This window comes from Meleagris gallopavo, chromosome 26, assembly GCF_905368555.1.
Source record: "Meleagris gallopavo chromosome 26, MGAL_WU_HG_1.1, whole genome shotgun sequence".
NCBI classification, from domain to species: domain Eukaryota; kingdom Metazoa; phylum Chordata; class Aves; order Galliformes; family Phasianidae; genus Meleagris; species Meleagris gallopavo.
The window spans coordinates 6,347,707-6,361,395 of NC_139429.1; the positions used below are offsets into that span (position 1 = coordinate 6,347,707).

At 46.2% G+C, this 13,689-nt stretch overlaps 1 protein-coding gene across 14 annotated transcripts in view; it reads right to left on the reverse strand.

Moving 5' to 3' along the window:
• LOC104914378 (von Willebrand factor A domain-containing protein 5A-like) overlaps positions 1-13,630 on the reverse strand; it is a 38,723-nt gene extending 25,093 nt beyond the window's left edge. For 4 of the 14 annotated variants that reach the window (XM_085209516.1, XM_085209509.1, XM_085209522.1 and 1 more), the window contains exons 1-2: positions 11,915-13,100; positions 9,042-9,119 (exon numbers count right to left, since the gene is read on the reverse strand). In XM_085209516.1, the coding sequence (XP_085065642.1) occupies positions 9,042-9,119; positions 11,915-11,922 (86 nt within the window). In that variant the 5' untranslated portion in view covers positions 11,923-13,100. Of the gene's footprint in view, positions 1-703; positions 2,383-3,571; positions 9,120-11,914; positions 13,101-13,398 lie in introns of those variants that run through there. The other 10 variants (XR_014879784.1, XM_085209514.1, XM_085209512.1 and 7 more) reach the window with 10 other exon arrangements.
• Between the last annotated feature and the right edge of the window lie 59 nt (positions 13,631-13,689).

The window sequence follows — 13,689 nt, forward strand, 5'->3', positions numbered from 1 at the left end:
CATAGGCCATAGCTGCCAAAATGTAGTATTCGTGGCCCCCAAGAAAATGATAAAGTAGAGCTGCATGGCACAGCCCACATAGGAAATTCTCCTGCCCTCTGACAGGAAGCTTACCAACATCTTGGGAATGACAGTGGATGCTGTGGAAATATCCAGGAAGGACAGGACCCAGAGGAAGAAGTACATGGGCATTTGGAGGGTGGGATGCACTGTGACCAGGAAGATGAGAAGGTTCCCAGTGAGGAACTCTCTAGCCATATACTCTATGAGCTAAAAGTCAGCCTATTCCATTTACTGCAACAGTGCAGACAACTGTCTTGCACAGAGACCTTTATGACACAGTGCCTGCATCGGTAAGGCAAATCCCTTCCTTTGTAAGTTGTAAGTGTAGGTGATAAGGGAAAATGAACATGATCCAAGAATAAGAAAAACAGAGGTGATGAAAGCTGTCATGTCAACCACAGAGATGGAGTTGAAGAAAAGAGTAGTCAAAGAACCAATGTTACAAAAAACGTGACTGAAATTACAGCCAAAGAAAGAAAGTGCTAACCAGAATGACTGGAAGAGGAATGGCTGGATGTTAACTAGATCAATTTACGCCTGTGACAGGGGGGCAGGAGGCCCCTGCTCTCCCCTCCTCTCCCCTCCCCACCCTACAAAATGGGAAGGAAGGGAGGAAAACAAAATAACAGCGGCAACAATCTATAGAGGAAAACTTATTTTACTAACTATGATATCGGAATGCAAGGTAACACAATATAATACAATCTGATTGAAATCAAGACTAATAAATCAAATAAGGCAGGAGAGAGAATTCCTGAGACCGAATCAAACCTGACAAGCTTGGAACGGCCAGGAAAGCACCTCCAGCACCCACTGCCAGGCAGTAAGAGACTGCCCCACCTGGAAGGGCCAGATCCCATGGCTTCTGTAATGCATAGGGACAGCTACCTGGAATTGGAACATTAACACTTGTATGGGGCTGCTGAATCACGGCCTGAACCTTTGATTGATCACCTGAGGTGAGCAATGAGTCAGCAGCGGGAGCAGAGGTGAAGGCAATTCAGCTGTGCTGCAGGAAGGGGTGGAGCCTGGCTGCACCTCTCCTAGACCCATTGAAGAGCTGACTGCCAGTGGGGAAGGATCTCTCTGGAGATCCGCTCCATCAGGAGTTCATCTCGCGAGCCCAGGACAGGGTGAGTGACTTTCTCTTATTTCTCTGATATAAATTGTATTAGCCAAGCTCCTGGATATATATCTATACCATCTGTATATCCATTGATTAAACAACACTCTAAGTCCCAGTGCACTACATGGTGTTTTGATGTGGAATACTGAGAACCAAAAAACGAAAAAACAAAAAACATAAAACCATGACATTCCACCCCTTATTCTACATCACTACATCATGCTTAATGCACTACATCATGCTTAATGCACTACATCATGCTTAATGCACTACATCATGCTTAATGCACTACATCATGCTTAATGCACTACATCATGCTTAATGCACTACATCATGCTTAATGCACATACATACGAATAAACAAAAAAATGGTTAAAATGCATTACACACATCTATATACATATACATAGCATTACCGACTGCACTCCCCCAGCATCAAGTTTCCTTGTGGTACACATTGAACATCCCCTTTTTTTTTTTTTTTTGCATTACCCACCCATTTTTTTTTTTTTCCATTACCCCCCTCCCTGGGCGAAAACTGTACCACGGAGAGGGTTGCCCTTTCCAGAAGCTGGAAGAACCCAAACTGCCTTTCCCAACATGCTCTTTACATGTACAACAGGGACTTTATCTCCCTCTACAGTATGTAGGGAGCCGGATTGGGTAGGACCATCACGATTGATAGATCCTCTGGTATTGACTAACCAGGTGGCTTCTGCTAAATGCTTCTCCCAGTGCTTAAATGTACCACCTCCCATTGCTTTCAGCATAGTTTTTAACAATCCATTGTATCGTTCAATTTTACCGGAGGCTGGTGCATGGTAGGGAATATGGTAAATCCAGTCAATGCCATGATCTTTGGCCCAAGTATTTACACAGTCCCAATAATGAAGCAACCAGGAAACAAGAGTTTCATTCGGCCCCCATGTAATCTCCTTTCTTGAGCTCTGGATTTCAGTCATCTTCAGAGGCCGACGAGTAGTAATAGAGACTTCCTCTTCATCAGTCTCTTCTGCATGTCTCTTAGTTTTTCCTTTTGCTTTTCGAGATGGTGGTGGTTCTGAGGAGGGCCCCTCACCTGGATCTTCCTCTACCTCCTCCTCTGCTTCTTCTCTGTTCCATTCTAGGTGCGTGGACACTCGTTTCCATTTCTTGCCTTCCGCAGGAGCAACTGATATTGTTACTGATGTCTCCTGTAATTGATCAGATTTGACTTGGAGATTTTCCCCTTTGGCTTGAACCTCAGCTCGGAAACTCTCTCTCTCCCAGATGGTATTATATAGGGCGCAGTAAGCACAAGCCAAACCCCAAATAAGTTGTACTTCCTTAGATTTATGTAAGCTGCACAGTCCCTGACTCAAATACTGACTTAGTTTCTCAGGATCCCACAGGTGTTCAAGAGTAAAATCCCATGATATTGCGGGTCCCCATGCTTCTAAGATCTTTCCTAAACCTCTCCATATTCCCTGCCAGTCAGCATTCTCTGGTTCTGGAGGAGACTCCTTCCCTTTGTGATGGAATACAATCCAGGAAAGTAATAGCACGCACGCCAACATGAGTATTCGAGATTTGAAAACTGTCGACAAACTGAGAAGAAAGCCTGGAGACTGGTCTGAACATCGTGCTGTTCGTAAAATTAGCCATTCCATCTGGGATGTAAAGATCAAAATTCAAATCATAGCACATTGCATATAGGTACCATGCAGGTGTCTCCGTCAAGGCCTTTAGGTAGTTATATATGAACACAATTCCACAACAAGTAATTATGACATGGATAATTCGCTAATAAGTTGAGAGTAATGTGATGGCTTTTAATCCTTTACTCAACACCCTCACGATGAAAAATGGGTTCATTGCTGGTGTCTATTAAAAAGGTGTTAATGAATTGAAACTGACAAGAGGAAGGAGGAAAAAGAAAAAAGGAAAAAAGGCACTACCCAGACTAAGCAGTGCTCAAAGTTTACAAATATCCCAGAATACTGGCAGCATGCCTGGTCTTTCAAGGTCAAGTTTTCCAGCACAGAAACCTAAACTACTGATAATGCTCCCTAACGAAGCTCTCTAAGAGCAAAGAGAGAGATTTGTTCTAAAAGCTAAAAAGCAGAATCTGCCCACATTCTCCACCAAAAAACCTGTCATGGACTTAACTAGATCAATTTACGCCCGTGACAGGGGGGTAGGAGGCCCCTCCCCTCCCCACCCTACAAAATGGGAAGGAAGGGAGGAAAACAAAATAACAGAGGCAACAATCTATAGAGGAAAACTTATTTTACTAACTATGATATCGGAATGCAAGGTAACACAATATAATACAATCTGATTGAAATCAAGACTAATAAATCAAATAAGACAGGAGAGAGAGTTCCTGAGACTGAGTCAAACCTGACAAGCTTGGAACGGCCAGGAAAGCACCTCCAGCACCCACTGCCAGGCAGTAAGAGACTGCCCCACCTGGAAGGGCCAGATCCCATGGCTTCTGTAATGCATAGGGACAGCTACCTGGAATTGGAACATTAACACTTTAACTCCCAGTGCACTACATGATGTTTTGATGCGGAATACTGAGAACTAAAAAACAAAAAAACATAAAAAACATAAAACCATGACACTGGAAAACCACAAACCCATGAGGAAAGGGCTAGCTGAGTAGAGAGAACACTTCTCATGCAAATGCTTTGTGCAGTGGGAAGCATACAGCTAAATAGCAGTCATAAACTCTGACAGGCTGCATGACATATTCACTGCAGCCCAGGCAGAAAATAACACAAATCTGTAGAATGGAGCTGGTGAAGCAGATAGTTTCGTTGATCTCTGCGAGGAGTGTAAATGCTTTGGGCAGTAGTTACCAAATCTCCAGGTAGGATAGTTAACGGAGAATAAAACAATTAGTTTTTGGAGGTTTAGACCAGATGAGCAGATGGTTGTTACAGTCAAAAACTGGCCGTATGGCCAGACCCAGAGGGTTGTGTTCAGTGCTGCAAAGTCAGATTTAGGACCAGTAATGAGAGGAGTGGAGTAGCCCAGGGGTCAGTACTGGATCTGGACATCAGAGTAGTTTACACCTTCAGAAAATTCACAGATTACACAAAACTATGTGGGGAGTGGCTGACCTGACTCACCAGGGGGCTGTGCAGCCATTCAGAGGAACCTTGACAAGCTGGAAGGGTGGGCTGACAAGTATGTGACAAGTTCAACAAGAAGTGCAAGGTCCTGCAGCTGGCAGTGAACAACCCCAGGCACAAGTGCATGATGGGGCCACTCAGCAGGAAGGCAGCACTGCAGAAAAGTTCTGGTAGACACCAAGCTGAACAGGAGTCAGCATGGTCCCTCGCAACTTAGAAAACTAATGACATTCTTGGCTGCATTAGGCAAAATATTGCCAGCATTTCAAGAAAAGTGATCCTTCTCCTCTACCCAGCACCAGCAAGGACACAGCTGGAGTACCGTGTCTTGTTCTGAACCTTTCAGTACAAGAAAGATCTGGACATACTTGAAAGACTGGAGCAGGTCCAGAGAAGGGCAACGAGGCTAGTGAAGGGCTTGGAGAGTCAGCCCTATGAGGAGAGGCTGAGGGAGCTGGGGCTGTTTAGTCTGGCGAAAAGGCGGCTGAGGGGAGACCTTATTACTCTCTTCCAGTACCTGAAAGGTGCTTACAGTGAGAGCGGGGTAGGTCTCTTCTCACTGGTGACAGGTGACAAGACGAGGGGAAATGGCCTCAAGTTGCGCCAAGGTAAGTTTAGGTTGGACGTTAGGAAACACTTCTTTACTGAAAGGATGGTTAAACATTGGAATAGACTCCCCAGGGAGGTGGTTGAGTCACCACCCCTGGATGTGTTTAAGAGCCGTTTGGATGTGGTGCTCGGAGATATGATTTAGCAGAGGGTTGTTAGAGTTAGGGTACTATAGTTAGGCTGTGGTTGGACTCGATGATCCTTGAGGTCCCTTCCAACCTGAGTAATTCTATGATTCTATGACTTCAGTGTAGGGCTGTGGAGGTAATCTTGGGTTTGGAGCACCCCTTCTATGAAGACGGAGAGTTGGGATTATTCAGCCTGGAGAAGTGGAGGCTGAGGGAGGATCTTGTCAATGCCTAACAGTACCTGAAGTGAGGATGGAAAGAAGACAGAGCCAGGCTGTTTTCAGTACTGCCAGGACAAGAGGCAATGGGCAGAAACTGGAACACAGGAAGATCCATCTAAACATCAGGAAACAGTTCTTTACTGTGCAGGAGATGGAGCTCTGGGACTAGTTGCCCAGAGATGTGGAATCTCCTTCCTGGGTGATGTTCAGAAGTCACCTGGACGTGCTCTTGGGCACCCTGCCCTAGGGGTCCCTGCTTGAGCAGAGAGAGTGGACCAAGCGACCTCCAGAGATCCATTTCAACCTGTAGTCACCTTGTCCCTGTAAGTGATCAAGATCAGGTTCAATGGAGCCCAAGGCAACCTGGCTTTACTGAGTGGCAACTAGATGATCTTTGACATCTGTATAATCATTGAATATTAAGATGCTATAATTATGAAATAAACAAGAGAGTTAGGCAAAGGAGGTTTTAATAACAAAAAAAGAATAGATAGGACACTTACCCATATCCTGGGCTCACTTATGAAACTCCAGCAGAGTGGATCTCCAGAAGAGACCCTTCTCTACTGGTGGTCAGCTCTTAAATGGGTCTAGGAGAGATGGAGCCAGGCCTTCATCTGTGCTCCCATGGCTGACTCATTGCTTGCCTCAGGTGATCAATCAGAGGTTCAGGCCACGATTCAGCAATTCCCATACAACGTCTCTTTCAACTGAAGCTGTTCTATGATTCGATGAAAAAAGGTTCCACGCACTGCATTGGAAGTCAGACACTGAACAGTTGTAGTCTACATCCCTGGAGATTTTCCTCCTAGACAAGAGACCTACTCCTAGACAAAGCCGTAAGCAACCTGGTCAGACCTCATAACTGACTCTGAATTGAGTAAGAGGTTGTCCTAAAAGATCTCCTGAATTCCTTTACAGCATGGATTATCATATCAAGCTCTCATGACCCAACTAGTATGAAACATCAACAAAACTGTGATAGAAAACCTCTTAGGAGCTAGATTGCTGACCTTAGCAGATATGTTTGCAAGCAAGGACAGACTTTCTTTTCAGATCAGGGCAAACTTGAATGAAACTTCAGAATCCCATCTGAACTTCTGTGTGCAGGCAGACTAGTCCTATAAAAAATTCTGAATGTTCTGCCAATGTTGCTGAAAAACAAGTCAAATGGCACTAAGGAGTAAAAACAATTGGAATTTCCTCAGACATCATCAACACTATCAAACTAGGTGAAGAAGTGAACTGTCTGAATGACACAACCTCCTCCTAAAAAGGAAAGCTTTTAGGATAAGGTGTAGTTCCCTGAGCCCAGCCGTGCAATTCAGATTGCTTCAAGGCATCAAGGGCACACACACTGAGATGACATGACAAAGAATCATCTGGAAACTTGTGCTCTTCTATGGCAGCATGGGGAGTCCGGGTGGCATTTGACAGAGAATGAACAATGGGAGTAAACACCTGAATATGAATATTTGAATTTCTACCTGTAAATGGGATTCAACTCAGCATTATTTTCCCTAAGTTTAGATAATCATTATATATATATATATTTAATTATTATTATTATGGTATTTATTTAAAGATTAATGTGTTTGTCCACTGTTAATATATAGCTTTGGATATGTTGAATCATTTATTCTGCACATACATTAAATGCCTCAAACACAAGCATGTCTGAGAGGTTTATTATTGCTGCACTGTTACATTATCTCCATACAGTACATGTGAGTTTAATCGTGGAAAGACATATGGATGTCTACAGGGCCTGGAACTTTCTGTTGTATGATGTTTATGGCTTTCCTTGATGAAGTTATCTTACTGAAGATAAATAAAATCATACACAGGAGTCTGTGAATCCCCTCACTGAAAGAGAGTATTTTAGATCCCTTGGTCAAACACAGATGTGTATTTTAGGACTGCTCCAGCAAATTGATCAGTCTCATGTTAAAACCCAGAGGAATGGGACTGGAGGCAACAAATCATTAAGGTCCCTATAGTCAGAACAAAAGCAGTTCTGGGATTTGGGTTGCCACAGATGATCTGAAGAGCAAAGAACAGGAAAGTAAGAGACAAAGCAGGTTAACTTCTAGCTCTTGTTTACTTCTGGAGCTTAGAAAAAACAAATGCGGGTTTTTGCCTTCTATTTGTGTCATCTACCCTGATGAAAGGAACGTTTATTACCAGAGAAGTCCCATATCACTAGAACACTGTTGATCCACGTCTCCATCTGATGGGCCCCGTAGGAGCATGAGATTCATCTTATTTCCAGGGAAAATAAATCAAGATCTTTCACTTGCACTTTATAGACTTTACAGAAGTGCCCATCAACATCAATCAACTGCCTTGTCACAAGAATTGATCCGATTTTCTTACAGAAGTTTCAGGTATCTGTGAGGCACTGACTGTCTGTGGAAATCAAAGATCATTATTCTTAAACTGAAAGCAGATGTCTTCAAAACTTATCAGGTAGTGTTTTTTTGGTTGTTGTTGTTTCTTTATTTGCTTTTAACATATCCCACCAACCACCCCAACCAAACCAACACATCTATCCGTCAGGTTGAGCAAGGTTGAGCCCCACGAGGCCAGGCCCGATGGAAAGCACAGGCATGACAGCAGAGGAGCTGCAGCAAGGAAGGATTTGCTCAAAGGTAACAGCCGTGGGCACAGAAATCAAGGCAAGATGCTGCTTACTTTCAGAAGAACTCAGGTAGGCAGGGATCTCCAGTGAGATCCCCTTACCTCTACTGCCAACCCTTCAATGAGGGCTGGGAAGGGGTGGATCCTGGCTCCAGCCCTTCTGTCATTCTGAAACACTGCATGCTTCTGAGCTCCCCTGGGTGGGCCCTGCCTTTCTATCAGGTGAAAAATCAGGTTTCAAGCCATGACTCAGCATTTCCACTACATCATCCCTTAGCATTAACCCCACAGGACAACCCTTAACCCTTTACCTTAACCCAAAAGGCTAATCCTTAACACTCCTCCTAACAAAAGATACTCCTCAACCCTAATCCAAAATGCTAACGCTTAACCCTCATTCCCATTGCAAAAGTGCTGCCGTTGTCCCTAACTAAAAAGGACAAGTCATAAACCCCCAACCAGGTGGGCAAACCCCCACCATCACTAACATCAAGTGTTAAGCCTTCACCTTTAAACCTAACAGAAAAACAGTAACATGAAACCCTAACCCCAAAGGCTTACCCTCAGCACTTAGCTCTAGCACTAAACGCTAACACTTCATCATAATCCAGAACTGTAAACCTTAAGATCATAGGATAACCACGGTTGGAAACAACATCTAAGATCATCCAGTCCAACTGTCCACCTATCACCAACACTTCCCACTAAATCGTGTACAACACTTAAACACTGCTTGAGCACCTCTGGGGATGGTGATTCCACCATTTCCCTGTCCATAAAAAGGTAACTCTTGACCTTTAAACCTAACCCAAAAGGGTATCCCATCACCATAACCCACAAGGGTAACTGCAGACAAAGGCAACAGCAAATACAGCTGCTTTAAACCAGTCCTAAATTACCCAAGAAAATAAAGGACACAAACTGTAAATACAGAATAAGCCAGCAGGATGAGGAAATGAGCAGAGATTTCAGAAACATGCCTGCTGACAGGGAGGAGAGTTCAGGCCTGCCCCAGCAACACAGATCTCCATGACATGACACAACATGGGGAGGTAGCAAAGGTGACAGGGCGAGCTGGAGGAAGAGGAAGGTTGGATGCCTGGCAGTTTACGAGGGACTGTGGTAGCCTCACCCATCACAGACATGGTCCACGCAGACAGCTTGGTGTCTGACGTGACGTAAAGCATCTTCGTGGGGCTGGCCGTGGTCACTGCAGAGAAGGAAAGAACATGGTTAGCAGCTGTGGGGACAGGGCGCCTACGCTGGGCTGCAACCCTGGCAGCAGAGTTGCAGGGCTTCAGACCCTCATTTTGTTTTCAGAGTGACTCCAAAACAAACCCCAGCACTGTCATAGCCTGGGCAGAGCACAGCAAGGGAGCCCCAAACCTTTCAGTTCCCTTTCTAGACCCCTCAGGTAACTCAAAGAATCCTGCCTCCCTTTAGCAATCTCACCCTCTCCTCAGGGGGCTAGGACCAAAGGCTTCTTCCTTGGCCATGAGCTCTACATCCCACTCTCAGAGCTCTCACACAGCTCAGGCACCTTCAGCTCTGACCCACGTGACATGGCTTCTCAAGCACCCACCTGCCTTTGCATCACATGCCTCTACCTGCCTTTGCTAAGCAAGCAAGCACCTACCTGCCTTTGCTTTGGAAGCATGCACATGCTTCCCTTTGCTAAGCAAGCCCACAGCTGCCTTAGCTTTCCACACACCTGCCTGCCTTTGCTTTGCAAGCACCTTCCTTTCCATGGCCTGGGAAGAGGTCTGTTCTTTATTAGCAATGCCTCTGTACACACTGAAAACCAGGAGGAAGAGTCCGTAACAGAAAGTCAGAGAGATTCCTGAAGCACAAGGGACCATTTCACAAGAAAGGCTATGTGAACACTGTTCTATTCCTGCAGCACTGTTAGCCAAGTCAGGGATGTCCCACACAGATAAGTCACTTTCACTGTTAACTCTCTCTCATGTAACTCGTGATAGGATTTGAGGGAATGGCCTCAAGTTGCACCAGTGGAGATTCAGGCTGGACGTTAGGAAAGACTACTTCGCCAAAAGAGTGGTCGGGTACTGCAATGGGCTGCCCAGGGTGGTGCAGTCACCCACCCTGGAGGTGTTCAAGGAACATTTAGGCATCGTGTTGAGGGACATGGATTAGTGAGAACTATTGGTGATAGGTGGACGGTTGGACTGGATGATCTTGTAGGTCTTTTCCAACTTTGGTGATTCTAGGATTCTATGACCTTGTAATTGGCCTATCATGGCTATTACCATTTTCAAGACCTGCTACTTCATGCGGGCAGATGAATTTCTAAGCCACTTCCCTCCCTGCCCCAATGGTGGCAGATGGTCACATTGCATGATCCCCACTTGACAGGCTGGAACAGTATCAAGTTGTACTTCTGGGTTTTTCAAGTCCCTTTTAATCTCAGGAGGGAATAAAACAGCCCGAACAAAAAGGGTGCAGCGGGGCTCTCTTTAGGACACCTGTTGTCTCAGCAGAGTTCAGTTACTTAAAATGCACAAAGCACCTACAAAACCATCATGCTCAAACAAGGAAAGAAAGCAAGTCCAGGACGCCATGAAGGGCTCCTAGCTCTTAGTAGGTGATACCTGCTCTGTGGGCACAGGATGCACACAAATTGCTCCTAATCTCTTCCCCTTCCCTCCTACTCCCCCCTCCTCTGGCCTCCGTGATTTCCATAGGCATTTAGAGACTCTGTGGAAAGACAACCTAAGGCTCGTGGAGAAGACTGGATGTACATGAGGTTTTTCCCTTCCCTGGTACTAGAGCACTGCTTGTCTAGATAATGAATATTTTTCATACAAGAACCAACCAATCGTGGCAACAAACAACTGAAATGGCATTTCCCCTGCAAAACAACCAGCCTGTCTGAAGACCTCTCCTCAGAGACTTGCCAAAAAGGCCAGAATCATTTCTCCCTTTTGGCAGGCTTACTCACAGAACAGCAGGCTTCTCTTCACTGTGCATCACATGGACACAAACAGGCTGTTTGTGCAAGGAGGGCAATTTCACCTGAGCATCTCACCATAAACGTTCCCTCCGCCCTGCTTTTCTGCAGAGATACAAGGATAAAAACCTCAGCTCCTCCAAGCAATGCCTGGAAGGAGCTCTGGAAAATTCTTCACTCAAAAGCAGCTCCTTTGTGGTCTTGGTTCCTGAGGGCTCCTTTGGATCACATTTCAGGCACAGTGTAAGAGGTTCTTTTGTACAAATCTATGTACCTTGGTACCTTTTTCCACCCCAAAACTAATTCAGACAGAGTTGTGATGCAGATGTTGAACATTGAGAAGAAGAGAAAAAGAGCAGAGGAGAGGATAAATTTAAGGATACGGGTAAGGAAGAAGCGCAGAAGATGAAAAGCACAATAGGATACAGACAAGACAGCAAAAGAGATGAGCAGGAGCGGAGGGAATAAAGGTAAGAGACACTGAGAAGGATAAGAGCAGAAGGAGAACAGACAAGAAAGAAAGAAGAGCAGAGAAGAAGAAAAAGGATGGAGGTAAGAAAAACAAGCAGACAAGGAGAAAAGCAAAAGAGGTATTAGCGGATACAGAAGAGACAAAAGCAGAAGTGGAGAGAAGCTGAAGAGGAAAAGCGAGAAAGAAAGTCTGGCAGAAGTACAAGAGATGGTAAGAGAGGAAAGTGGCAAATGAGAAGAGCAGAAGAGAAGTGAGTAGAGAAGAGTAGAGAACGAAAAGAGCAGTAAAGAAGAGCAGATCGTGCTATGAAGAGAACAGTCAAAGAGGAGAGCAGATGAAAGAGGAGAGAGGACAGTGAAGAAAGAACAGCAGAAGAAGAGGTAGGAGGAGTGAGGACAGGGAAGAAAGGTCAGAAGGTTGTTCACTGCAGAGGACTGGAAAGACACAAAGTGAGCATAGAAACAGGACACCACTTTCCTCAGGACCTTGCAATCTCTTTCACGTCTGACTGAAGGAGGCGCTGAGAACAATAAGAGCCGTGTCTGTGTTCACCAAGGAGGCTCACCTCTGCATGTGCAGCAGCAGCTCTCAGAGAAGCCTTCTTCAGTTCCACTCTCTTCTCTTTGGGGTCCTGGCAGGCATGGGGAAGAGCCTGATCACCAGTGAAGTCCGAGGCAAGGCACTTATTGAGCATCTCAGCTCAGCTTTTTCCATGTCTGAGGAAGCCAGTTCTCCGTCCTCACTCATCAGAGGGGGAACGCTCTCCTTGGCCTGTCTCCTGCCTGTGTACCTCTAGAACCCCTTCTTGTTATTTTTCACATCCCTCACCAAGTTCAGCTCCACCTATGCCTTGGCTTTCCTAATCCTATCCCTGCGCACACAGACAGCAGCCCTGGTAGGAATGCAGCGCTGTGGCAATTTGCAGAGTTTAACATCAGCGCGCTGTGTTTTTGCACTCAGACATTACTGGCTGTCGAGCAGAGTGGCCGATAAAGCCATATTGAGCCACTTTTTCCTAGCAGTGTATATGGGACCCAAGGAAAATGTCCTTGCACGTTTTGAAGCAAGAGATAAAAGTATTCTACTGGGACTCTGGTGCTTCTTGTGAGGCACAATCATTGAGGCAGAAGGTAGAAGTATTCCTTTGTGTCCCCATGCAAAGTTATTGAGGAGGAATGAGGCTGCCCTCCCACTAAAGCTGAAATGAAAGTTTCAGAAGTATCACTCGTGGATTCCTTTTGCTAAACTCATATGTTGGATCTTAAACTGATGTCCTAATCCCTACTGCTGAACAGAGCACCCCACATCAATCCCTCCTTCTCCTTTGAGGATTACGATGTTCACGTTCTAATCCTCACCACCTTTGACCTTTCATACTTAGAGATACATCTCCAACGTCCAATCACGCTACAAGGAAGGATGCATACGCACAGCAATTACACACACCATTCCCACAGATAACTTCTTTAGCCGCTGCAATTTGGGAAGCCAGGAAGTCACGTTGGTTTCAGCTCACATCATCTTGTGTTGTGCAGTATTTCAGTTTGGTGCCATATCTTATCTACATCTGCTTCACTTCTACCCCTCTGATCTACATGAACACAACAATATCATTTACTGCTGCACGAACTCCTCCTTGTGGACCTAACAACATAGCAGAAGCCTTTCTATGTTGCAATACCACCCAGGCCAAGTTTTGGACCCTTTCCCTTCCCTTCTTCCCCTCCCCCCCCCCTTCACCTCCCCTTCCTCTCCCCCCTCCCCCCCCCATCAACCTCCCCCTTCCCGTCCCCCTCCCCCACTCCCTCCCTCTCCCTCTCCCCCCCTTTTTTCCCCCTTTTTCCATTTCCCTTCTCCCTCTTCCCTCTCCCTCCCTCCTTCTCTCCCTTCCTTCCTCCCTCCTTCCCTTCCTCCCTCCCTCCTTCCTTTCCTCCCTCCTTCCCTGTCTGGCTCTCACGGTGTTGTCCAGACCCCCGTCTCCCTTTTCCCATATCTCCATGTTCTGCCCACATCCCACTGTTTCATGGCATTTTGCTGTGGATCTCCCACCTCACAGCCCCACTCACAGCCGCCATCCCTAGAGCTCTGCCCTCCCCCCAGTCCCCAGGAGATCCCTGAGGGCTCTCCATTCCCACCCCCCGCTGCCTCTCGAGCCCCACTCGGGCTTCAGGCTGTGCGTGCTGGCTGTGTTGCCATGCCGACAGCGCGCCCTCCCTCATTGCGGCGCGGGAAGCCGTCCCCGCGGCGACGGCGAGCGCATGCGTGGCGGCGTCTCCATAGCGACAGCGCCTCGTTGCTCTAGCGACGCGCCGTCCCCTCTGAGTGACGTCATCACGCTGC